The sequence below is a fragment of the Zootoca vivipara genome, chromosome 10 (genome assembly GCF_965207765.1).
Source record: "Zootoca vivipara chromosome 10, rZooViv2.hap1.1, whole genome shotgun sequence".
NCBI classification, from domain to species: Eukaryota; Metazoa; Chordata; class Lepidosauria; order Squamata; family Lacertidae; genus Zootoca; species Zootoca vivipara.
Window position 1 is genome coordinate 11,489,286 of NC_142593.1, and position 27,111 is coordinate 11,516,396.

The 27,111-nt window shown below is 43.1% G+C and overlaps 1 protein-coding gene across 1 annotated transcript; it reads right to left on the reverse strand.

The window, feature by feature from the left end:
• Positions 1 to 7,380: 7,380 nt before the first annotated feature.
• DIRAS2 (DIRAS family GTPase 2) lies at positions 7,381 to 26,489 on the reverse strand. Its single transcript, XM_035099904.3, has 2 exons — positions 25,345 to 26,489; positions 7,381 to 8,099 (listed from the first exon to the last, which is right to left on the reverse strand). Exon 2 carries the CDS (start codon positions 8,057 to 8,059, stop codon positions 7,460 to 7,462), a length of 600 nt encoding a protein of 199 aa, XP_034955795.1. The 5' UTR covers positions 8,060 to 8,099; positions 25,345 to 26,489; the 3' UTR covers positions 7,381 to 7,459.
• Positions 26,490 to 27,111: the final 622 nt, after the last annotated feature.

Genomic DNA, 27,111 nt, shown 5'->3' on the forward strand with positions numbered 1-27,111 from the left:
GAATGTCAGTAAGGGATGCAACACATTAAGCTAAAATAATTCAGTGCTCAACTATAAATAAAACTTAAAACAGCAGGAGCAACTTTACTGAGCATTCAAAACACAGGTAGATAAAATATTTTTGGGTTGGCATTTTCAACTCATCAAACCAGGGGCCTGGTGAGGAGCCATAGGAAGAGTATGCTTTATAGAGGCATTACGGCAGGCATCCCCAAACTTTGGCCCTCCAGATGTTTTGGACTACAATTCCCATCATCCCTGACCACTGGTCCTGTTAGCTAGGGATCATGGGAGTTGTAGGCCAAAACATCTGAAGGGCTGCAGTTTGGGGATGCCAAGGCCCCATGACCCCATTGCCCCCTATGTAACGAATAACCATGCAAGATAGCAGCATATAGATTTGAGTTCAAATAGGCCCTGATTTGGTGGGACACTCTCTCACAGGAGACCAGGGCCCTGCGGGATTTGACATCTTTCCGCAGGGCCTGCAAGATGGAGCTGTTCCGCCTGACCTTTGGGCTGGACTCAGTCTGACCCCTGTGTTTTCCTCCCGTATGGTTTTGATTTGGGCTACTTTAAAATGAGGCTGCATTTTTTAAAAATTAATTCAATTTAAACTGTATTTTAACCTGTATTTTAATTAATTGTTTTTCTTTCTTTTTAATTTTACTGGTGTTAGCCGCCCTGAGCCCGGTTTTGACTGGGGAGGGTGGGGTATAAATAAAAATTTATTAATGTTATTATGATTATTAACTTGATTTGCTACAGATGTGAAAGGTTGGGCATAGGCATTGGGGTCACGAAGAGTCAGACACGACTAAACAACTAAACAACAACAAGGCATTGAGAGAAGCCCTTTATTCAGCCCATCTGCTGGGAGTGTATCTAAGGGTAAAGCACATTTTGCGGGGAGCCCTATGGCCTACATCAAATAGGGGCACCCCAAGGGGTCCACTTTGATGAGTGCTATGGCCCTAGCCTTCACCTGGATGCCAGACGGAAATAACTCCTCACAGATCCCTTTAACAGGATACCATTAACCAAGGAGGGGCAGGCAAAGGCTACAAACTTCCCTCCAGCCAAGACTTAGCCTTACCAAATGCCTAACCACCAATCGAAACAGTCAAGGCTCGCCGCCAACCCCTTCACACCTGCAACCATCCCTTTATGCCCTCAACTAGATTGTCTAGCCAAATCTGGTTGCCTAATTCAGATAGGTGCACCCCACTGCTGTGATATAAGGTCTCCTGGTTAAACAGGGAGCGGTTGGCACTGTGGTCTAAACCATGGAGCCTCTAGGGCTTGCTGATCAGAAGGCCAGCAGTTCGTGTCCACACAATGGGGTGAGCTCCCACTGCTCTGTCCCAGCTCCTGCCAACCTAGCAGCTCGAAAGCATGCGAGACGAGTGCAAGTAGATAAATAGGTACCACTGTGGCAGGAAGGTAAATGGCATTTCCATGCGCTCTGGTTTCCGTCACGGTGTTCTGTTGCACCGGAAGCGGTTTAGTCCTGCTGGCCACATGACCTGGAAAGCTGTCTGTGGACAAACACTGGCTCCTTTAGTCTGAAAGCAGAGGTGAGCATCGCATCCCATATGCACCTTTGACTAGACTTAACCGTCTTTATCTGGTTTTTTTTTACCCTGGTCAAATGTAATGCCAGAGTGCCAAATCACCCTGCCATTAATGCCTTATGGCTTTATTTCTGTCTCGATCAATGCCTGCTGGGTATGGATACTTATGCCATTGCTGCCTCTCAAGCAAATTGGACCAAACAATGACCACATTTGGGAATACTGGTAGGAGCTGCTGCTTATTTTGATGCCCATGTCCCCAACTACTCCAAATGTTCAAACAATTCAAAGGACAAAAGGCTAACATTTGTAACTTAAAACGTTTATTTTGTATACCTTATATACAGAATATCACGGAAAACATAGAAACTTGTAGGCACAAATTACATGTTAACTGTGGCTGAATAAAATATTAGATATAATGAAACTGCAACAATAAATACATCTGAATGATAACTATATAGCTCAGCTTATGCACTTATATAAAATCCATGCTTTGTGAATAGCGTACATGTCCATATTATGTTTTCATGATGCTGAAATTCCTTGAAAGATTTAAACATGTCAGTGTGTGTGTGTGTGTGTGTGTGTGTGTGTGTGCATTTTCAAATATCTCATGTCTATTAGCATCACACTTGGAAATAAACCACAAACTGGAATAAAGCTGTACAACTAATTTCCCCCACTAAGAGTTTCTTCCATCTATCCAAAAGACAAAACAAAACCACCCCACCTTATACCAGTTATAGCAAAAACAAATATTTTGATAAACTCACATGTATGTAAAATCTATTATAAATTACAAGGACAATGGAAGGGTACAATATAAAATATATCCACCTTAGAATTACTGGTCCAGGAATAAATATTGCTTCTATACTAGCCCTGCACAGATAAATGCAAGGCAATAAAACATAGTCATGGCTTATTATATTGTTTGGAGAGTGGGGTCAACAAGGAACAAAAAGCTATTACATGTAACAGTGAATTGTTTGCCAGAGCCTTATGTGTCTGAAATAGCTTTTTCCAAGGCAAGATAGATGTCTAAATTTGATTCTTTAGGTTTCATTGGTGCAAATGGATTAGGACTGCAATCACTGGCTGCGTTTAGGGATTAGGCAAACCTTCCTTCACATTATATAATATAAGCTGCAATGAAGTTAAGAAGGCTTTGTAACAGCTTTCTCTTTGAGGATTCCATGCATTTGCCCTACAATAAATTATCAGAAGTTCAAAAGATACTTCTGTTGCTGCAGAGGGTGAAATGGCAGGCTTGTACACTGTGTGCTCCCTTAGCGTTCAGGTGCATTCATTGCCATTAGATGTTGTGCATATATTCCCACTTTCTTGGGTTCCCCCCCCTCCTTAGTTGGTTGGACTCTTGTTTCATTTGCATTGTTTTGTTACTGCATACCCTCCAACGTTTATCTGAAGGTAAAGGTAAAGGACCCCTGACAGTTAAGTCCAGTTGCAGATGACTCTGGGGTTGCAACGCTCATCTCGCTTTACAGGCTGAGGGAGCTGGTGTTTTTGTCCACAGACAGTTTTTCTGGGTCATGTGGCCAGCAGGACTGAGCCGCTTCTGGTGCAATGGAACACCCAAAACAGAGCAGCACATGGAAACACCATTTACCTTCCCACCGGGTACCTATTTTAAGGTTATCATATTTTTTTCACTGAATCCAGGGACACTTCAACTTCGATGGATTTTGTATGGGGACTGATTTGTAAATCTGGGAACTGTCCCCGGGAAACGGGGACGTCTGGTAACCTTAACCTATTAATCTACTTGCACTTTTGGGTGTGCTTTCGAACTGCTAGGTTGGCAGGAGCTGGGACTGAGCTGGGACGGGAGCTCACCCCGTCGCGGGGATTCGAACCGCCAACATTCTGATCAGCAAGGCCAAGAGGCTCAGTGGTTTAGACCACAGCGCCACCCGCGCTGCACCTGATGAAAATAGGGAAGTCCTATTCAAATAATAATAATAATAATAATAATGTGCACAACAGTCCCTATATTAAACCCAACCAACTAAGAACAAAAATCCCAAGAAAGTACATCTAACAACAACAACGACAATTTATAGCCCAGCCATCTGACTGGGTTGCCCTGGCCAATCTGGGCAACTTCCAATATACTGTATATAAAAACATAATAAAACATTTAAAAACTTCCCTACACATGGCTGCCTTCAGATGTCTTCTAAAGGTTGTCCTTGGCTCAAGGCTCACATAACTCCATACCATCCATCATTTCACCAAGAAAAGTACGGATGTCCTACCATCTGTTGGAGGGTCTGTTGGTGCCTCCAACTTTCTTAGGCTTTAAAATAAATAGCAAAGAAATAAAACAGAGACCCTGGGAAAGGAGCCGAAACCTGGAAGAGGACCAGGAGAGCAATGCATGCTAAAGGCAGCCTCTAAATTCCAAAGAGGGACATTGATTTACTATGGGACACTTTTGAGCTCATGCAGTTTTGAGCTCATGCAAAGTGAGAGGGAATACTTTATCCAACTAGCTAGCTGCCTGTCTGTGGAGATTTTCATGATTTTCTATTGCTTGGGGTGGAGAAAGCAACACATCAGCTCCGAGTGGATGGCCACAGCCAGCCACGAGTCAATCCCCCAGCAGTTTTGATGCTTTTCATAAGTTAGTCCTGAGATTCCTATTCAAGATGCCCATTCACTTCAAATGCTGTATATAGCCTGTTATTTTTTAACATCAGGCTACATGATGTCTCACATAATACGTCTTTCTTTTGGTTTGTCACTTTTCTTAATCGAATCCCAAATGGAAAAAGATGAAAACCTTTGCCAAAGTGCTGGCTTACAGACAGAACAGACCAATTATGTGGTTATGTATTGAATTATTGCCTGGCTCAATGCTGTTGGATTTTCTGACAGCTAGAAAGAGGACTCACTCAGCAGAAAATGAGACAAACGTCTTGCATGCAGTTAGAAATGGTTTTAAAATGCTTGCTTCTAGGAGCAATCCCAATTCTGTGAAATCAAGAGGGGAGAGGGGGGAAGAAACTTGCTTTTGGGTACATTCTTTGGGTGAAGACACCCAAATGGATCCAGTGGTTTGCTTCCTCTGGAGAAGGAAACTCGTTGGATACAACCCATCTAGTCTACATGTTCAGGAAGCCATTTCAATAGACTTTGTTCCTCTGAAAACAAATGCTTCAGATCCCACTGAATGGGTGTCAAAACCATTTGCATAACTCTTCAGAACCTAAAATTAATCTGTAGACATTTAATCTGGAGCAAATACACAACATACTTCGTGTTTATGTGAACATCAGCAAAGAGGCTGTGTACCTACACGTGTATATTCTCAACAGATGTTCAGATTAAGATTGAACTGACATTTCTCCCAGTTTCCTGAAAATATTCCTGCCGTTAAAACAGGGGCTGATTTTCTGCCACTGTCCAGGGGGGAAGTGGATAAAAGAGGATTTGCTCCAAACCTTTTGAGAGATAGCTGTCCCTTACCGGTAAGATATTGTGGAGAAAGCCTTAGGCAGTTTCCCTCGGGCCACATTTCCCAGAATGCCCTGGGAGCGACAGGTTGTGACATGGTCTTGTTCCCAAGGCATTCTGGGAAACTGCAGAGAAAAACTGCACTTCTGTGAGTGGCACAGGGTTGGAGTCTTTTTTGGTTTCAAATTGATTCCATTGCCACCCAACAAATGATTGAAAAGTGCATCCTTCGGTGCATCAGGCCTTGTTAAGTCTCTCCTACATATTTCTCCTTGGACCATGAAAGGTAAACTGGCATAAACTGTGGCCTCATATTGCAGGCATCTGCTTGTCTGCAATTCTCTTTGTATTCAAGGATTAAAGGGTTCACAGCATTAAAGTATTTGTGAGCAATGCGTATTCCAATGCGAAGGATGCCTTCAAGTAGCTTTTGGGTGACATTTGAAATGTAATGTGCGTGCTATTTTTATAGACACTTAATTGCATTTTCCAGCTTTTGATACACACACTTGCCAAAATGTTAATATGTTCTGCTTCAAAGTAGCTCATTCTCCTCACGATGCAGCTTTTAGTTTTTAAAAAACAACAGCAGCAACATCTTGGTTTGACGCATGTACTTTACAGTTGTACCTCGTTTTGTGGCCGGAATCCATTCCAGAGCCTTGGCCACTAGCCGAAAAGGACGCAGGGCAAAACTCTACGTCTGCGCACATGCAGGGAGTGGTTTGAGCTTCTGCGCATGCATGAGCAGCAAACCCAAAAGTAACCCATTCCGGTACTTCTGGGCTTACCACGGACATTCGCCGGAATGGACGCTAGGCAAGGCAGACGTTCGCGGAGGTATTACAGTGGAACCTCGGTTTATGAACACCTCGGTTTACGAATTTTCGGTTTACGAACGCCGCGGACCCATCTGGAACGGATTAATTCACTTATTTTCAATGGGAAAGTTTGCTTCAGTTTATGAACCCTTCAGTTTATGAACAGACTTCCAGAACCAATTACACCCATGCTTCGGGTTAAGTACGCTTCAGGTTGAGTACTCTGCGGACCTGTCTGGAACGGATTAATCCACTTTCCATTACTTTCAATGGGAAAGTTCGCTTCAGTTTATGAATGCTTCAGTTTATGAAAAGACTTCCGGAACCAATTGTGTTCATAAACCGAGGTACCACTGTACTGTAATGAAAATGTCATTTGGCACAGAGGTTTTGCCCTGTCCCATTCAAGATTCGCAAACCATCAATTGCCCATCCTGAACCTGCACCTGCCAGCATATGAGATGCAGGTAATCCTGTGCTACTCCGTGGTGCCACAATTGACATGCGGGAAGGCTGGATTTGGAAACCTGTGTCTCATCACACATTCCCACCCCTCAGGGACTGTCCCCAGCCCTCCAGCTTAAAGAAGCAGGGATGATTACTGAGATCATTTTTTTCTGTCCTCAGAGAAAATACAGGACCTGATTTCTCCTAGCCAATCTGATGTTTGCTAAGAATAAAAAATGCGGAGGGGGGTGTTTACAGGTGCATGAGACTAATTCAACACTATGAATCCTTTGGAGAGTCAAATGCAATGAGTCTACTTCTGTATTATAAGATAAAAATAAAGAAATATATGGCTAGTTGAGTGTTATAGAAGATTTCACCCCTGGGTTCAAAAACGTTTTCCCTCCCCTTGCATCCTCATACCAGATAATTGTCATGCTACCCAGAAGCAGCTAATTGGCAATGTTCGATCTATTTGCAAAGGGGAGGTGGTCAGATTATGGCATCCCATGGGAGAGAATAATATTTGGTGCTGCATGATGTCACTGAGGCCTTGATATTTCATCAGGGGCACTAGGAAATTTACAAAGGTGAGGGGGGGGGAACCCCTTAGTTCAGTGTTCATCAATATCGTAAAGGATGTGAAGAAGAAGAGAGCACAATTCAGGGTAAGAGAAGAAACTTGCAATCCAGGAAAGGTATGTTAACTTAACCCTAAATTTAGTTCTACTTCCAAATATATATTTTGGTAGATAAATACATCATTCATTAATTCTACATATAGCATAAGCATAAAATTTTAAACTAACAACTCCTCATCTTTACGTAGTGGCAACGATACCAGCGGGAGCACTTAGTTGTGGGTATTTCGTTTTCTCTTCTCTCGAAAAGAGATAGCGCTGTTCTTCTTGTAACTGCTTTGCTGCCGCTGCTGTTAAATGTCTAATTTATAAAAGGGTTGAAAGGTTGGTAGTGCTTTCACTCCACACAACTGTTTACTTCTGGTATATTTTCAAAACAGCTATTAATAAAACAGTCTCACATGTTTGTCCCCCCCCCCCATTGTGTACAGGTCTGAAACATGGTACAGTCAGAAGACGGAGTCTAGATGGCAGCTCCGGGATAGCGCTATTTTCACATAATGACACATTTGCCTTTCAGCTTCTCTTTCCTTTTCTGCTGCTTGCTTTTCTTGCCGTCAATCTGCAAGCTCACAGTCCTGCGTTTTTCCAAGTTCAGCAGCTCCTGGAACAACTCCTTCACATTGTGGTTCATCTTGGCAGAGGTCTCCATGAAGGCACACTTCCACTTTTTGGCCAGCGCTTCTCCATCGTTGGTCTGTACCTCCCGGTTGTGATCCTCATCATTCTTGTTCCCCACCAGCATGATCGGAATGCTGTCTATATCCCCTTTGATTTGGCAGATCTGTTCGTAGATAGGCTTGAGTTCCTCCAAGGACTGCCGGCTGGTGACTGAGTAGACCAAAATGAAAGCATGTCCTTTGGAAATAGACAAGCGCTGCATGGCAGGAAACTGATGGCTCCCTGTTGTGTCAGTGATCTGCAAAGTGCATATGCTCTTATCGCAGCTGATCACCTGCCTGTAGGTGTCTTCAATTGTAGGGATGTAACTGTCTCTGAAGGTGCCTTTAACAAATCTCAGGACCAAGGAACTCTTGCCAACTCCTCCTGCTCCAAACACCACCACCCGATAATCATTGCTTTGTTCAGGCATGGTTTTTCAAGCTTTGCGCTGCTCAACGAGGAAAAGAAACCTGCGTGTGGGAAGAAATAAAAAATCATCTATTAACAATTTGTGGGGGGGATAGTTCAAAATAAAGCCAGGATGCTAGAAATGGGAAACATGAGCTATGTTATTGCACAGTGTGAATGATGAGGCTCTTTCATCTCAATTTTAGATGCCCATCTCTCTGTACAAAGCAGATCCATAAACTTATATAACTTACTGTCATTCTATGATTTCGAGTCTCATGCAAAATGGAAGTGTTCGTTATTGGTAAATTCCCACAGAGAGGAGCAGACACATTCCAAACACTGAATTGATGAGGATAATAATAATAATAATAATAATAATAATAATAATAATAATAATATCTTATTTGTATCCCGCCCTCCCTGGCAAAGCCGGGCTCAGAGCGGCTAACATCATATAAATAAGATGATATGCATAATACAAGCGATCAATCAATTAAGATACATCCCACAATTAATTCAAACAATTAAAATTAAAACTGGACAATCTTCAGGTTAAAATTGAAAACGGTTAATACTCGCCAAGACCAACTATTTCCACTGATATTATAAGGACCTATGAGCGGGCTGGGAACCTCCTTCGTGCTTGTTCTTATACAAAGAGGAAATGAGTGAGGCTGAACCCTGACCAAAGGCCTGGCAGAACAGCTCCATCTTGCAGGCCCTGCGGAAAGATGTCAAATCTTGCACTTGCTCTACTTTTTCAAACAGAAGTGGGGAAACTCTGCCCCACATTTGGCCTGCCAAGCAGTATCCCCCAAACCACACCCACCTGCCTCATGTCTGGCATGATTTGTGAGATCAGGTGTGGGGAAGGTAGAGACATGGCACTAAGCTCCCCATTGCCTCCCCGTGTTGGTAACAGGCAGAAGCACTCAAGTGTTGAGCACTGCCACCATGCCACGCCACCCCACCAACTTCTATCTGTTTACACCGATCACACATCTTTCCTGAAATGCAGAAATGCAAGGGTGGCTCATAAATAAGGGTGAAGGTTCTCCAAGAGAAGCCAGCCAGCTCCTGCTAAGATGACAGTCAATACTAGACCACTTTTCTATGTGTAAGGGAGAATTCCCGAATGCTTCCCGTTGAAATGATTACCCCATCATACCCCTGTGTGCTATTCTTGGGGGGGGGGGGTGTTTCCCAAGCCAGTTTTGGGAAAGGGATCAGGGAGGCAAGGGGAGCAGAGAGCCCTGTTGTATTTGCACAGGGTTTCTGCTGATGGGATTCATTCATGTCCATTCCTAGGCCTATTAAATATGGGATTTCTCCTGCTAATCTTCTTCCGCAATCCCCCCTAAAAAAAGCACTGCAAAAATAGCCTCTGTGTACCCGCAACCAAAAAGCACATTTGATAGGGTTGTATTCACAGTTGTATCAATATTATTTTGTAATGTTAAGCCAATGCACAAGAACACAAGTAGGCCTCAGTAAATCACCACCATGCAAAACGAGATACTGTATATATGGGCACGCCTTTTGTGTGCCCGTTGTGTGCGCGCAGCATTTTATCCATGCACACTTGTAGATGTGTACGGAAAGAGTGGGGCAGAGAACATGCGAATAAAATGAAGGAGCAAGCAGCGCCCATGCCATAGCTGCCAAGTTTTCCCTTTTCTCACGAGGAAGCCTATTCAGCATAAGGGAAAATCCCTTAAAAAAAGGGATAACTTGGCAGCTATGGCCCATGCTCCAACCCTGCAATTAATTCGAGAAAGTAAAATCAGAGGGAAGCCATGGAGGAACTACGGTAAGTAACGAAAGGAGAAAAACTCTTTCACCCCAATTTCCAAATTGAGATATTTCTCTCTGTCTCTAGCCCAATGCAGAAAAGCTGGAAGCATTCTGGGCCTGATTCAAAATGTATAGTAAAGGCCAAGATTCTGCCTCGTTGAGCCATTAGAATGGGTTATATCTCAGCACAATATGGAAAAACAGGGGTGGCATTACAGTTTCTCATATCCAATCGAAGTGTGAACTCCCTAGAGTATAATGTTAAAGACAAGTGGGCTGAGAAAATGCTAAGAGAACGGATAAGAAAAGGCTCTAGAAGGCAAAGGGAAAGTGGGCGTCTAGTTCGTGTCACAATCCAGCCTACAGGAAGAAACAAGAGCGGAGGCAGTTAGAAGGAATTTCCCCCCCAGAGGATAACACTGACTAAATCTATGAGACAGCTGCTAACTAGGGCTATGGCTTAGGCAGAGCAGTAAAGAACAGCCATGACGATGAAGAATGTCGCAATCGTGATTACAGCTAAAAGAACAAGGCAGATGGGACAATGCATTTTCAGAGCTTGCCAAAGCTGGGTACGAATAGCACAGAGCCAAGGGGATGACGGTGTTGTGGTGAGGTAATTTTTTAAAAATGGAAATAAACATGCAGACCAGGTCTGTTGTCCAGGTCAGTCATGTAACTAAAGAGACCTAAAGGTTCTCTGTGTTGAGCATTTTTGCTACCACATTTCCATACATTAATCTGCTGGTAGATCTGCCCTTGCCTTTTTTTTTTTTTAAAAAAAGGGGCAATTGTGCAATGTTGTCTTCCATGTCAACAGGAAACTTTTTATTACCATTAATTAATTAAATGTAATTTAATTAAATTTATATACAACCCTTCATCCAAAAATCTCAGGGCAGTCGACATGATGAAAATGTAAGGTAAAAGCACAAATAAATAGAAGAAAAACAAAACATAACAATAACCCCCCCCCCTTCCCACAGACACATTTAAAAGGCTGTAGAATATTAATCAGCCAAAGACCCCGTTGAAGAGGAATGTTTTCACTTGACCCCTGAAAATATATAATAAAGCCACCAGGTAGACCTCCCTGATGAAGCCGTACCATCTGGAATTTGAAATCCCTCCTTCACCCCCCGTTTACTCTCATGTAAGATTTTTAATTTGATCCTTGGCTTTTCATTATTCCAAATCACTTAAGAGCAACATGCTGTCATTTATTTTAATTGTTGACCATTTATTTTAATTGGCAAGTGCTGGAACAGAAAATTGATTCTGGTAGCCATCTTAATCACTGAGATTTTTGCCTGGGAAAAAGAAAGTTAAATAAGGGAAGTGAGGCTGCAAGATTTGTCAATTAATTGATTACACTGGTACCTCGGGTTAAGAACTTAATTCGTTCTGGAGGTCCGTTCTTAACCTGGAACTGTTCTTAACCTGAGGTACCACTTTAGCTAATGGGGCCTCCTGCTGCCGCCCCGTCGCTGCCGTGCAATTTCTGTTTTCATCCTGAGGTAAAGTTCTTAACCCAAGGTATTATTTCTGGGTTAGCGGAGTCTGTAACCTGAAACATCTGTAACCCGAGGTGCCACTGTACATGAATTCAATAAAAATGCATTTAACTAAATAATAATAATTGGGGGGAGCATTTTTATTTTTAAAGATATAACTATTTATACAAACCACAGGCAGCATGTGCCATTTTCGGAGAGACATTGCACCTTCTCCCTAACACCCCATTTATGATGCTACTGCTGAACTACATACATCAGTGTTTCCCAAACTTGGGTCTCCAGCTGTTTTCAGACCACAATTCCCATCATCCCTGACCACTGGTCTTGCTAGCTAGGGAAGATGGGAGTTGCAGTTCAAAAACAGCTGAAGACCCAACGTTGGGAAACAGTGACATACATGCATCACCTAAAAAACAGAGGATGGGGTTCACCTAGTGAAGTCTGTCAGCAGAAGCCTTACAGAAAGACAGAGGGTCACAATGTTGTTCCCCCCGATGCCCCCCAAGATTGGCTCTGGATTACGGTGGCCATTTTTCAAACAATGAAAGTCTGGACAGAAAGGTTGTTGACCTTTTTCTGGGAAAGTTGTTGAGGAAAATCACAAAAAAAACGATACTGCCAACATGGGTTGCCATACACCCAAATTTTCCCGGACTCCCCCCCCCCCCGGTGATTTCCAACCGGACACTACGTCCAACTGCAGTATTCCGGATATGTCTGGGAAATTCTGGACGTATGACAACCCTACTTGGCCCTAAATGGCCTCGGTCCAGTATACCTGAAGGAGCGTCTCCACCCCCATCGTTCTGCAAAGACACTGAGGTCCAGTACCAAGATGCAGGGAACCAGGCAGAGGGCCTTCTCGGTGGTGGCACCCGCCCTGTAGAACGCCCTCCCATCAGATGTCAAAGAGAAAAACAGCTACCAGATTTTTAGAAGACATCTGAAGGCAGCCCTGTTTAGGGAGGCTTTTGATGTTTAATAGATTATTTTATTTCATTTTTCTGTTGGAAGCTGCCCAGAGTGGCTGGGGAAATAATAAATCATTATTATTATTACTTTGGAGGTCAATATAACTCCCCAGAACAGTTGGTCTGGAAAGCAGAGGACATATCTATCTGGCAAGCTACAATACTTGTGGAGATGAAACATTTTTTAATAGCGAAGTTGAATTGCATTCATAGTATACTCCTTTTTTGCATCCAAATAGATGCAGATATGATTGATATTTTAAAACACATAGAATCACCGAGTTGGAAGGGAACTCAAATATCCTTTAGTTCAAGGTAAAGGTAAAGGACCCCTTTGTGGTTAAGTCCAGTCAAAGGTGACTGTGAGGTGTGGAGTGGCACTCATCGAACTTTCAGGCCAAGCGTTTGTCCACAGACAGCTTTCCAAGTCATGTGGCCAGCATGACTAAACTGCTTCTGGCACAATGGAACACTGTGACGGAAAACAGAACGCACAGAAATGCCGTTTACCTTCCCGCCGCAGCGGTACCTATTTATCTACTTGCGCTGGTGAGCTTTCAAACTGCTAGGTTGGCAGGAGCTGGGACAGAGCAACAGGAGCTCACTCCGTCGCGGGGATTCGAACCGTCGGCCTTCTGGTCGACAAGTCCAAGAGGCTCAGTGGTTTAGACCACAGCGCCACCTGTGTTCAACCCCCTGCTGATGCAGGAAATACTCAACTACAACATCCTTGACAGGTGGTTGCTGTAAAAAAAAACAAAAAACCTCCAGTGAATTTGTTCCATGAAAGAGTCCCTTTTAGTTTAAGCTAATATATACTCTTGACTTGGCGTGTAATGTGGATTAAGACTCGCAGTGTATATATAGCCTCTGCTACTTAGGAACTCTTTTCACATTAACTGGCTCTGATAGGGAAAGCCCTAATTTATTAGCTAGGTTTCTCTTTTTTTAAAAAAAAAATAATCACTATAATATAAAATTATCATAAGTGAGCATAAGTAATGATTAAAGAATCTCTCTAACGAAATGTTTAATTACAGCCCCTGAGCAGGCTGATTTAAAATAAATCATTGCATTCCTCTCACTGACTTAGGCTCTTTTTTCATGCAAGAGGTAACTGCGGAGCATCAGATTTGGGGAGCAAGATCAACCTACGAAAACACTTGGGATACTCTGTAGGATCAGTTTATACCTTCCTGTATGGCTAGTAGAGATACAAGGCAATATCCAATTCAGTCATACTCAGAGCAGGACCATTACTGAAGTCAATACTTTTCCGTGGATCTGAGTATGGCAATCACCCATCGTTTATTTATGTGGTGTCTTGCCTGTTTTTCATACTTTTATACACTGCCTTGGAATCTTCTGATTACATTTATTAGGAAGAAGAAAGAGGCCGATTGACTGTAAAAATAGTGCTGGAAGAATTGCAAGGACCAGGGAACCAGGACTAAAAGTTATGTCTTTTATTTTGGACTCCCCCAAAAGCCCTATTGATAACACAAATGTTCTCTGTAGAGCAGGGGCTGAGAAGCTTTCCCAGTCCAAGACCCCCATTCCCTTGCAGGGGGGCGGTTGTGCTGGGCCAGAGGCAAAGGTTGCCCAAGCAATGGATACAACCCTTACCTCAGTACAGTGGTAAAAAAAAGGTAAAGGACCCCTGGACGGTTAAGTCTAGTCAAAGGCGACTATGGGGTTGCAGCGCTCATCTCACTTTCAGGCTGAGGGAGACGGCGTTTGTCCACAGACAGCTTTCTGGGTCATCTGGCCAGCAAGACTAAACCACTTCTGGTGCAGCGGAACACTGTAATGGAAACCAGAGCGCACAGAAATGCCATTTACCTTCCTACTACAGCGTTACCTATTTATCTACTTCAGTCTCCAAATCTGAAGTTCCCCATCCCCACCCGAGAGAATTTGCACACTGTCCTAGGTTTTCAGAACACAAGGATAAAGGACATGTATTGAGGGTACAGTCATGCCTAAACCACAGAGCCTTGGGCTTGCCGATCGGAAGGTCAGTGGTTCAAATCACCACGACGGGGTGAGCTCCCGTTGCATGGTCCCAGCTCCTGGCCACCTAGCAGTTGAAAAGCACGTCAAATTGCATATAGATAAATAGGTACCGCTCCGGTGAGAAGGTAAACGGCATTTCCGTGCGCTGCTCTGGTTCACCAGAAGCGGCTTAGTCATGCTGGTCACATGACCCAGAAGCTGTCTGTGGACAAACGCCAGCTCCCTTGGACTATAGAGCGAGATGAGTGACGCAACCCCAGAGTCGTCTGTGACTGGACCTAATGGTCAGGGGTACCTTTACCTTTACCTTTTATCAAGGGTACAGTCACCTTTGGGTGGACTTCAAATAGTTGCCCACCCCAAGGATAAAATACAGGCATCCCCAAACTGCAGCCCTCCAGATGTTTTAGCCTACAACTCCCATGATCCCTAGCTAACAGAACCGGTGGTCGGGGAAGATGGGAATTGTAATCTAAAACATCTGGAGGGCCGAAGTTTGGGGATGCCTGATATAGAGGATGGGGGTTGGAAGATTATAAGCAAAGCATAGTTTTTTTCTAAGTATGAGATAGCCTGCCTTGCGGGTCTTTTCATCTGGAGGACGGGCTCTGAGTGTTCATGCAGAATTTCAATCAGGACGATTAATAATTCACAAAGAATTTTGTGAAGCATTTTAAGTACAGGACTGCAGACCAAGCCAAGTCACACCAAATTTAGCTGTAAAGCACAAAATGACTGATCTAATGAAAAGTCTCCGTTTGAGGTTTTTTCCCCTGAGCAAACAAAAATTGTTACTCCCTTTCTGTCCAACACTGCGGCATCCTCAATAAGATCCTAGAACTAGTTACTTCAGAGAGGGTTTCTTTGCTACTTGTCTGCTGGTAGAGGAGATGATTTCGTAAGCAATTTAATGAACATTAGAGTCTACCAATCTTCTCCAAGTTTTCGAAGTACCCTGAACGGATGGACAATTGACACTAGAGAATACAAGAGATTATAATACGGCAGAAGTGATGATCTCATGCCGTGTAGCACAGAGAATAGAAACATCTGTTGCATCACGTACTCATCACATACTGGTGGCTTATTATATATTTTCAGGGGTCATATTGTTTTTAAAACAATAGGATTCTTTTGCTTCGGTGATCGTTTAAGTGGTGCTAAATAGCAAGTTTATTTGATATTTCTATGGACAGCTCCTAATGGATTTTGCACACTGTTGCTTAAGAGAACACACATTCCCTCTTCTTAGTGCATCAGTGGTGCCATTATTGCAGTGGCACGATAATCAGGCCAGTCTTTGCTTTTGAATTTTAGGAGCCTTGCTAAGTAATCTCAATAAGTTGATGGAAACTCATTACAGACTACCCTTAAGTGCCATAAAGAAGAAGGCCATCGTTAATAGTTTGCTTTCCTAAAGGTGTGTCCAAACAGTAGCTTCCTGCATTTAGGGGTGGGCACCATTAAGCTTCTGTTCAAAATTAGAATTGTCTGGAAATGCACTTAAGAGTCCCTGCAGAAATGCCGCAAGTTAGGAGATGTTAGTGTTCCATGTATCATTTTAAAATAAAGAACCAAACCCATGAGGCCTCATTCAGAAACCCTGAGACACCAGAGTGCAAGACAGATGCATGCATGCAATTGTGCCCAAAGTGGTATGTTAATTAGAAACATGGCTTTGGACCACCGTATGATTCTAATAATTTGTTTGTTTGTTTGTTTGTTTGTTTGTTTATAACCCGCCCATCTGGCTGGTTTTCCACTCTGAGCGGCTTACAGCAGATTAAAAAAAATGTTAAACATTAGATATTTTTTTTAAAAAAATCCCGATACAGGGTTGCCTTCAGATGTCTTCTAAAAGTTGTTTATTTCCCTGACATCTGATGGGAGGGCATTACACAGGGCAGGTGCCACTGCAGAGAATGCCCTTTGCCTGGTTCCTTTTTAACCTCACTTTTCGCAGGGAGGGAACCGGCAGAAGGCCCTCGGAGTAGGACCTCAGTGTCTGGGCAGAACAATGGGGGTGGAGACGCTCCTTCAGGTATATTGGGCCAAGGCTGTTTAGGGCTTAAAAGTTAGCACCAACACTCTGAATTGTGCTCAGAAACGTACTGGGAGCCAATGTAGGTCTTTTAGGACTAGTATTATATGGTCCTGGTGGCTACTCCCAGTCACCAGTCTGGCAGCCGCATTCTGGATTAGTTGTAGTTTCCGAGTCACCTTCAAAGGTAGCCCCATGTAGAGTACATTGCAGTAGTCCAAGCGGGAGATAACTAGACCACTCTGGTGAGACAGTCTGCGGGCAGGTAGGGTCTCAGCCTGCGTACCAGATGGAGCTGGTAGACACCTGCCCTGGACACAGAATTAACCTGTGCCTCCATGGACAGCTGTAAGTCCAAAATGACTCCCAGGCTGTGCACCTGGTCTTTCAGGGGCACAGTTACCCCATTTAGGACCAGGGAGTCCTCCACACCTGCTCGCCCCCTGACCCCAAAAACAATCCTTCTGTCTCATCAGGATTCAACCTTAACCTCAATTTTCAGATGGTCACTCGCAGCTGGTTGCAAGATCAGGACATAAACATATTTTCATAAAAAGCAAAAAATTTTAACGGTCCTCCTGTACCAGTTCAGAACCAATTCCTGCCTTTATTTTCTTCTCCCTTGCAGTGGGGCCTAAATCAGATTGTTTTAGCTTGCTGCATGTTCGGGCACTCAGTGGTTGACTGTTCTGACTGTCTGTTCTGATTCTGAACTGTTTGTAGAGTCCTCAAAGAATAGGTCAAGGACATTTAAACAGGAGGGATAGAGATTTGAAATCACAAGGAACATTGAAGTATAAGGGGATGGTTTGACACTACAACTAAGCACTTAGAGACCTTGTGGGATCTCCTACCACAAGCTAGATGTGATGTTCAGCACATGAATATAGTTCTGTGGTTTTTGTTATGCGCACCCAGGCGCAATGAAGCACAGGCAGCGGGTGGGGGTGGCCCTCACACAATCCTAGAATAAGTCACAGAGTAGCAATATTGGGATTAAATTGGGCCACAACTTTATTGATTACAAATGCCAGAACTTGTCGGCATATGTAATGGTTGGTAGGGTGTTGACCAAGGTTAAAGGTCACCCTACAACATTCATCATATCCAGGAACCTCACGTGATAATTGGCAGGGGGCTTTAAGACTTGCCAGCTCCTGAGTTGGGTGTCTGGACATGAAGCACCCCCCTGGGTTTGGGGGTACTTCTGTGCTTTCAGGAAACTGGCATGAATGAGGAGGGTACCATGGCCAGGAGAACTTTCTAGAGTCCACCACTGGGCATGGTCTAGGTCTGGGAGAGGCAAGGTTATACCCTTGTCCAACTGGTCAGTTTTAAAGAATCTCACACATGCCTTAAAGGCACATCAATGTTGAATGTAGTCACACCATTAATTTCACATCTGCTTTGGTCATTGGGGGCTTCTGAAGAGCATCTGGACAGGTATCTGTTGGGCGGGTGCGCTGAGATATAAGGATACCCTGATACAAAGAATTTGATTATCTGTTTAGGGCCTCTTATTAGATGCTGTGAAATATATCACAATTGTACCAATAAATACTGACAGCAGCATTCTCAGAGGCCAAACAACTACTCTACATTGTGTCATCACATACAAATGGCAGAGAGGAATAGCCTAACTAGTCCATCATTCATTGATCACAGGGCTTCATTTCTGATTAAGCAAAGCAGCTGGCATGTTTTCAATGAGCAGTCATTAATATTGCTATTTTGAAGGGCTAAGTAGCAAGAGAACAATCAGTTCTGGTGTTCTGTATTTCCAGCTGAGCTAAGTTTAATCACAGAGGATGAAGTATTCATACCAGTAGCTGACAACATCCACCCAAACCATCTTCTAAAAACAATATGAATTCTGTGCGGGTCTACATGGAAAATGCATTTGATGCTTAAAATGTATCGGGTAAATTTCGGTATACCGGTAATTTAGATGCTGCATTTGCAATAAAATATAGTCCAGTTACAGGGACGCAGGTAGCGCTGTGGGTTAAACCACAGAGCCTAGGGCTTGCTGATCAGAAGGTCAGTGGTTCGAATCCCCGTGATGGGGTGAGCTCCCGTTGTTTGGTCCCTGCTCCTGCTATCCTAGCAGTTCGAAAGCATGTCAAAGTGCAAGTAGATAAGGTAAACGGCATTTCTGTGCGCTGCTCTGGTGAACCAGAAGCGGCTTAGTCATGCTGGCCACATGACCCGTAAGCTGTACGCCGGCTCCCTCGGCCAGTAAAGCGAGATGAGAGCCGCAACTCCAGAGTCATCCGCGACTGGACCTAACTGTCAGGGGTCCCTTTACCTTTACCTTTGTAGTCTAGTTACAAACTAGATGCCCTTTTCTCTTCCTGAAACGAGCTGAAAATTCTGTTGCAAGGAAGCCACATCCACAGAGGAAAATGCTTGCTGCCCTTGTCAATCATTTTGATACTGTGGTCAACAGATCAAAACCAAAATACTACAAATTCAGTACCAGTTGTTATGAAGTACATTTTGGGAACTGGCCAAGTCTATGGAGCTCCTCTTGAACCACGTTCAGAGTTTCGGATGCACCCATTAAATGTGGATGGGGCACCTGCAGATATTACGTGGTTTGTATTAATTTTCTTTCGCCTCCTCACACACTTCAAGACTAGACAACCCTTCACAAAGTTGGTCTATCATACTTAGAGGAGTACCAATTTGTCACACTATGATCAACCAAGATATTAAGATTCTCCTCAGAGACAATTCTCTGGATACCTCCACCAACAGAAAAGAGACAGGTGATTATGTCAAACAGTGTCAGGGACCGTGCTAAAGGGGGGTGCACTAAGGAGGAATGGTGGGAGCCACCCCCCCAACCCCCACCCGATCCTGATCCTGAATCTTCCCAGGAGCAGGAGGACAGTATAGATTTGGAATAATGGTTTGCATTCACCCCCCTTCTCCAAAGATACAGAGAGCTCAGAAAGTGTTAGAATAGAAAGTACAGAGGGTACAAGTTTAGATAACAAGATGTAGAAGTGATGTCGATTAATAGGTATGGAGTGGGGGGAGTAAGACTTAATTGGGAGCGCCGCCATTTCTAGTAGACATGTTCTTTTTCTCTCTCCCTGAGATTATTAAAGAATCTAACTCAGGCATCCCCAAACTGCGGCCCTCCAGATGTTTTGGCCTACAACTCCCATGATCCCTAGCTAACAGGACCAGTGGTCGGGGAAGATGGGAATTGTAGTCCAAAACATCTGGAGGGCCAAAGTTTGGGGGTGCCTGATCTAACTGGTAATACCAGGCATCTCCAAACTTTGGCCCTCCAGATGTTTTGGACTACAGTTCTCATCAACCCTGACCACTGGTCCTGATAGCTAGGGTTCATGGGAGTTGTAGGCCAAAACATCTGGAGGGCCGCAGTTTAGGGATGCCTGGGTAAGACGTTCCTTTCATTTGATCTCTTCTTATTTACTGCTATGGGGAAGGAAGCCAATTCCCTGAAGCCTGACAGACAGGGCCTTTGTGGTGGTGGCACCCAGGCTTAGAATTCTTGCTTTGACTGGTGCAGAATATTACAGTCTTTACTTTCAGTGCCAGATTGAACTAGGACAGTCAGATGCAAAAAGCATTCAGGGCTCTTGCACCTTTAATATATATGCAGAATTTGTGTCAACATACACTACAGGAATGTATTCTAGATGTAACCAAGCCATGTGTTGACTGTAGCCAAGTCTTCTCTCTCTAGAAATGGACCCATTTGCCACACCGGCATAAGATGAGCAAAAGTTATGATAATCTCAGACACCACTTGTCTCGACCATCTAGGAACAGTGCCAGTTCAGTACACTCCCAAACCGTAAACTTCATAGATTCAGGTATATAGGCTTATACCAAGAACAAACTTATTTGGTCTCTAAGGTGCTACTGGACAATTTTTTTATATATTTCAACTTTAAACTTCATATTTCAAGAAGAGTGGAATCTTTTCCAGAGCAGGCAGATATTCTATCACTAGACCAGCTGTCTTCATAATCAGGGACACTTAAGTTTCTACTTGTTCACCCCCATCCAGCCCATTTCAGAGAATGGTTGAGAACTTCCACAGCCTCTATGGGCTGAGAAGAAAAGGAGATTATGGAGCTACATGTCACCAGCATGTTGCTGACAACTAACTCCAAATCTCTAGATAATCCCATCCCCCTTAGTGGTTTCATTTAGATGCTGCTTTATCATTGCCCTAAATATTGAGTGGTTGAGAAATACTCATCAATCAATCAAACTAGTAGAGAGGACAAGAAGGAATTTTGCAGGATCTCAAGCAGGTGTTCCCCCAGGACCACCTTCTGTAATCTCCTCTCTGCAAAAGGCAAGATCTATTGCATGCCAAGGCCCCGTGCCCAGCAGTTCCCAACTGGATAATAAACACACGGACGTGAGTATTTTGGTTTATGGATTCAAATGGGCAATAATAATAATACTTTATTATTTATACCCCGCCCATCTGACTGGGTCTCCCCAGCCACTCTGGGCGGCTCCCAACAGAATATTTTTTAAAAATCAAACATTAAAAACTTCCCTAAACAGGGTTGCCTTCAGATGTCTTCTAAAAGTCAGATATTTATAAAAGTCAATTTATAAAAAATTATTTTATAAATTGCAATTATAATATAGTCACCCTAATGTTCAAAATTAATCTTGGGAGTCTTTTGTCCTTTTTATGATAACGTGTGAAAGTTAACGTCTGGGCTAGTGCCTGTTAAGAGCAATAGAGTCATCTGAAGAATCCAGGAAAGGGCTGATGCTATGAGGTTTTATCCCTGAAATTATCATCATTTTCCAATGACAAGATGTAAGTTCAATTCAAAAGGGGGAAAGCAAAGAAACAATCATGCAATTCGGCGAGTCTCATTACTGCCTAGCATTGATTTTCAGTCAGAGCCGCTGAGCATTAGTGGAAAGAACCTTATGCAACCTGGAAATTGATGTGCTTTCACCCATGCTGTTGCTTTATGGAACATCCATCTTAAGAAGAGGGAAGGATGCTAGCACTGTAGTATTCACTAGTCATTCTGACACAAAATCTCCCCCTGCTGCTTTAATGCAACGTCTATTGGATTACCGGGGTTTCCAGAATGTGCTGACAGCATCTCAGTTAAGGAATGTAGAAGATGGAATCTGGCATCCTTTCCCTCCCAAATTTCACTAACTCTTTATATTCCTTGGCTCCTGGCTGATGTGTATCAGCAAGTGCAAGAAAAACAGTACCCTCATTTAAATAATGACATTCTTGTTTCTAGGTTAAATTTATTATTATATGTTGGAGGGCTCAATTTAGAAGAAACGGTCACTGTTTCTAGCCATCAGAATAAGATAATTTAAATCAGCCTTGAACCAAAGGAAACTATATTGTGGTGCTAGAAAGTAGCTAATTGTTTGCCCAAATTATTTTAAATTGCCTTGGTGACTCAGTTGAGTGTCATAGATTTTATAATGGGCATCTTTTGCTAAAATGTGTATTTTGGAAGCTAGGGAAATTGTTTGGGCATCCAAGCAGACACTATTAGTGTGACTGCGACTCATTTCACCACTGGAATAAGACCATACTGGAAATATACATGGTTTTATTTTCTTTTGTAACACACAGGGGAAAAAATACAGTCTTCTATGAGCCATGGTTTAAAAGAAAACAAACAGAATTTCAGAAATGGAAATTAAATGTCATAAATGGTGTTTCTGCAACACACCTGCCTGAACCAAGGGAAAAATGCTTTAGGGAATAAAATAAAATAAAATAAACAGACTTCCAGTGGAAAGCAGGTTCCATACCTTATGACCTACCAGTGCTGGAGAGGGGAATGCAATAGGAAGCTAGGAAACTGCTTAAGACCAGGTCATATTGTTTGCCCATTTATGCAGTGGGCCCCAGACTCTTCAACTGTCAGGGACTGGGAGGAGTGGTGGAGACCGCCTCCCTATCCTGAGCGGCAGCTGGCTGACATGTTGTCACTAGAAAACATTCTAGACCCACCATCTCCCAGAACCTGGTGACCCTTAAAAGTAGGAGAGCAAAGAGCTCAAAGACAGAGGGCACTTAGCAGCACCCGTAGAGAAGATGATGATGATGACAAATGAGGAAATGGGAGAGACGGGTGTGTGTGTGGAGATGCACTCGGGACAACACCATTATCCAAGAGGCTGGGATCTATAGCCTCTCTCCTTAAAGTTTGAAATAAAAATGGACTGTAAGAAACTTTCCCTTGTCTTTATACTTCCCTGGGCAACCAGCCAGGTGCCGCTGACAGTATCCTAACATCAACAGAGGTCTTTCACATCATCTCTTACCTGATAATTTAAATTGGGGGTTCCAGAGAATGAGCCTGGGATGTTTCCCATACAGATCAGGTGCTTTACCCCTGAGCTAAAGACCTTCTGTCAATAAATGCAGTTGTGAAACCTTTAACACCTTACAGCCACAGCAGGCGCTGTAACTCTCCAGTGGTTTGAGTTCACCCGCAAAGGCACACTCCTCCATTGTCTCCTGAGGCAGATGCCAACAACAAAATATGACGTATCTGAGCACATGGTGCACAGAAAGAACTCAAATGAAGCTAAGGCCAAACGTGCGCCAAGATCTTTCATCCTCACGTGTACAGAATCACAAAGTTGGATTGATCTCCCATGGCTTCTCCAGCCCAGTACCCTGCAAGAAGATCTTTCCGCATACCAGAAGCGAGAGTTCTCCAATTTTTTAATACACCTCAAAGCCAAATGCTGGATATACACAACACAGGAAAGCCACTACTGTCATATTCTGAGCACACCTGGGCATCTGGTTGCTTGATGGTGGAAGCAGAATGCAGGCCAGGACAGAGCCATGGTCTGACCCACCTTACTAACAATGTTTTTTTGTGAAAGTTTCCATGAAAGAAGATGTCACAACCACCCTAAGTTTATTCCATTGCTGGAATGCTCTTGTATTTAGGAAGTTTTTCTAACTAATCTGCTGGTGGTTGAGTGAACCAATTTTCCCTGTTCTTTTTTTCTGACTTCATTTGAAAACTAAATATTGATTCCACCTTAAATTGAGAAGTAGCAACGGCTGTCATGGGAATTAGAAGAGTTCTGCTGACTAAATCTGCGGTGTCAGGTGATGAAATCCAGCTGATTAAATGTCCACAGATAATTGTGTTTCAGTTCGGTTGGGCTGGATTTTTTAAAAAAATCTGGGAAAGATTTTCTTTCTTAAATGAGCATAAGAACCTAAGAGGAATTCCACTAGATCAGCCCAACAGCCCATCTAATTCCTGTTTCCCAATGGTCAATGAGATTCCTATGGGAAGCTAACTAAGCAGGACACAAGGGAAATGGCTAGGATTCCGTCACTGGAATTTAGACTAGTATCCATTTAGAGACATTTAGACTAGCCCTAACTTCTATGAAATTGACTAACCCCTTTTGAAAGCTGTCCAAGTTGGTGGGAAGTAATTTCACAGGTTAACAATACACTGTGGAAATAAGTACTTCCTTTTATTGGTCATTAAGCTTCCAGAAGTTATCTTCATTGAATGACCGTAGGATTCTGGTATTACGAGAAGCGGGCGGGGGAGTATTTCTGGCCACTTTCTCTACACCATTCGTGGCTCAGTTTGTAGAGCATGCAACTCTTAATCTCTGTGACATGGGTTCGAGCCCCACATTGGGCAAAAAGACCCCTGCACTGCAGGGGGTTGGACTAGATGACCCTCAGGGTCCCTTCCAACGCTCCAAATCTATGGGATCTATGGACCATGCATCATTATGTCATTTCTCCCTTACTTGCCTTACAGCTGCAGTTTCTTGAACCACAACAAGCACAGCTTTCCAGACAAATCTATTTAATAATTATTCACAGCTTGTGTGGGGCTAAATGTGACATTAAGCAGTTATACAAGAAAAGGTGCCAGTATGTGCTAAATTCAGCTGGATAAAGGTGAAGCACTTTCTAGAGCTGCAATACTTCCAGTGGGAACATTTTTTCATATGTTTTATAGAGCTATAACATGGCCCCTGTACAACATCAGAAATCCATACTCCATGCACATAACTAAATTCTGGCGGCAATTCCGTGTAAACTTGGGAGTAAATCTCTTTGAATTCAGAGGAGCCTGCATTGCAGGGGGTTAGACTAGATGGCCCTTAGGGTTCCTTCAAACCCTACAAGTCTATGATTCTATTCTTTAAAAATAAAATAAAGCAAGCTTAATTCCAAAAATCAACCTTGCAAACTATATGGTTATATGGGAAACAAGCATAAATTCATATTTGCATAAGCATGTGCATTCCTATTTAAAAAAATAACTACATAGACTTGCAAAAGTACAAAGAAAACACTTTGTGAATCTTAACCTCTTAATGTATTTTGCTTTAAGATAATGCAGAAAGTATAGCTAAAATAAATAACTGATTTTCTTAAACAGTTCTTTGTTTTGATTTGTTTGGGGGCTGAAGATTGATCAAACTGTTTAAAGCAGGAGAACCAACCCATCTCTGTTCAAAACACGTCAGGGACTATTTGTTTAAAACTTACCAACCTGCACTGCCTTACTCTTTGGTTTCGAAAAGAGTCAGATCCATTTGCCATGGCTCAATCTCATTTTTCAGAAACAGGAAAGGTCCACGAGAATCTAGCCCTGAAAGGTACCACCTGCATATTTTGAAAGATGCGGAGCTAGGAAGTTCTCTCTCATTAGTATTCCTCCCTTTTTGCATTCCACAATGTTTCCACCCACTGTTTCCACTCTGGTTTGTTTGTTTTTTAAAAGAACATAACAATCTCGTATTATTTACACCCCTTTTCCAGTAGGCAGATGGGTCAAAACATTCCTCACATTTCCTTCGGATGAAAATTGTAGCCTGCAGCAGCCAGGGTTGAAATGTGCATCCTGCTCATTATGCAACATTCTATAGAGAGTTTTTAAAAAAAATAAAATAAAAGGAGGAGACTTACCTGAGAAGAATAAGTCTGATAAAGATGCTTCAGTTATTGCCTGTCATAGTAGCTGAGGTAGAAGAGCCTTTCTGCCGAGGCTGGGAGCTGGCTGTTTTTTAGTTCTGTATCCTTCCTTCTTCCCTCTTCTGCTTTATGTCCAATGGGTGGCTGTTCTTTGGTGATCCTGGTGTTTCTTGCGCTTTATTCACTGGGATGCCAGCTCCCTCTCTTCCTCTCTGGATGTCTGGGCCGTGTTTAATGCTTCTGTCCCTCCAGTTACTCTCTCTCCTCTCTGTGGCACAGGCGCTCTGGCTCTGGCTGCTGCATCAGCTGCTATTAGTACCTAAATGGCGCCTGCAAATCTCATCTCAGCTTTTAACTGCCACCTACTGAATAAATGTGGAACTCACATCTTTGGGATGGGCTGGGTTTGGTCTTAAGTAAAAAAATAAAATAAAAAATTCACCACTCGAGCAAAGACGGTCATATCTTTCGTGCAATTGGGCTCGCATCATTCAAAATTACATTTTATTTGTTTTGTTTTGTTTTGTTCGCCTCTCCAAATGCAGCAGCAGCAGCAGCCCTGCTTCTTGAGCCTGACAGAGCTCACACAGGCAATATCATGGCTGAAGTGTAGAGTTGGGCACAGAACAGCCTCGCAAAATTCTCCGCTTCCTCTGTGAGCGCACAAATTGGTGGGAACTGTTTCGCAGAGTTTTTCCATGGGGAGAAGAGTTCCCACCCCCCAACAGTTTTAGTTCCAGTGGAGCAGCTTTCTTCTTTCCGAAAGGTTTCTTTTTGACATGGGTTGTTTGTTTGTTTGTTTGTTATTGCTGCCACTGCAAGTGGCACCAGTAGGAGCTGTAGCAGAAAAGTGGCCACCATTTTGCATCCCCAATTCTGCCCTTGATCCCAGGGCACTGTGGGAAAGAAAAGAATTCCTGCCCCAGAGCAATGGGGGGGGGAAATAGGAGAAAATGCTGCAATGTAGTCTTTTTCCAGTGTGTGCGGGAGAGTGAGAGTGAATATTTCAACATTTTAATCAGGGGGGGAAAATGTCCTCCAATAACTTTTGGCTCAATTCCTCTAGAGATTACATAGAACGTGACTGTGGTCGATACTCTGTTGAAGGAATGTTGCTGTCAACTCCCTACCTTTCAGACCTTTTAAATTTAATAAATAAATACATTAATGGATCAGAAGAAATATTACTACTACTACTACTACTACTATTAATTGAATTTATATACCGCCCTATATCCAATATAAAACCACAAAATACATAATAAAATAAAAACAACAAACCAATAACCCCCCCCAAAAAAAAAACATTTTACAAGGGCATAGGGTGTAAATCAACCAAAGGCCTGGTTAAAAAGGAACATTTTTGCCTGGCGCCTTAAGGTATACTATTTTTATATATATTTGTTCCGGAATTACTGTGCAGTGAAGCGTGGGTAAGAAATGTTTTAAATAAATAAACAACAGTTACCTGTTATCAAGGTCTTAAAGAGAGAGAGAGAGAGAGAGAGAGAGAGAGAGAGAGAGAGAGAGAGAGAGAGAGAGAGAGAGTGTCAGCTAGAGCTGCAGCCTGTGTTGAAAGGATACACCAGGCATCCCCAAACTGCGGCCCTCCAGATGTTGTGGTCGGGGAAGATGGGAATCGTAGTCCAGAACATCTGGAGGGCCAAAGTTTGGGGATGCCTGGGATACCCTCTGACCTGGAAATCCATCTCCCTAACCACAGGTGTATGGAGCCTGACTCCACTTGCTTGGGGAAAAATA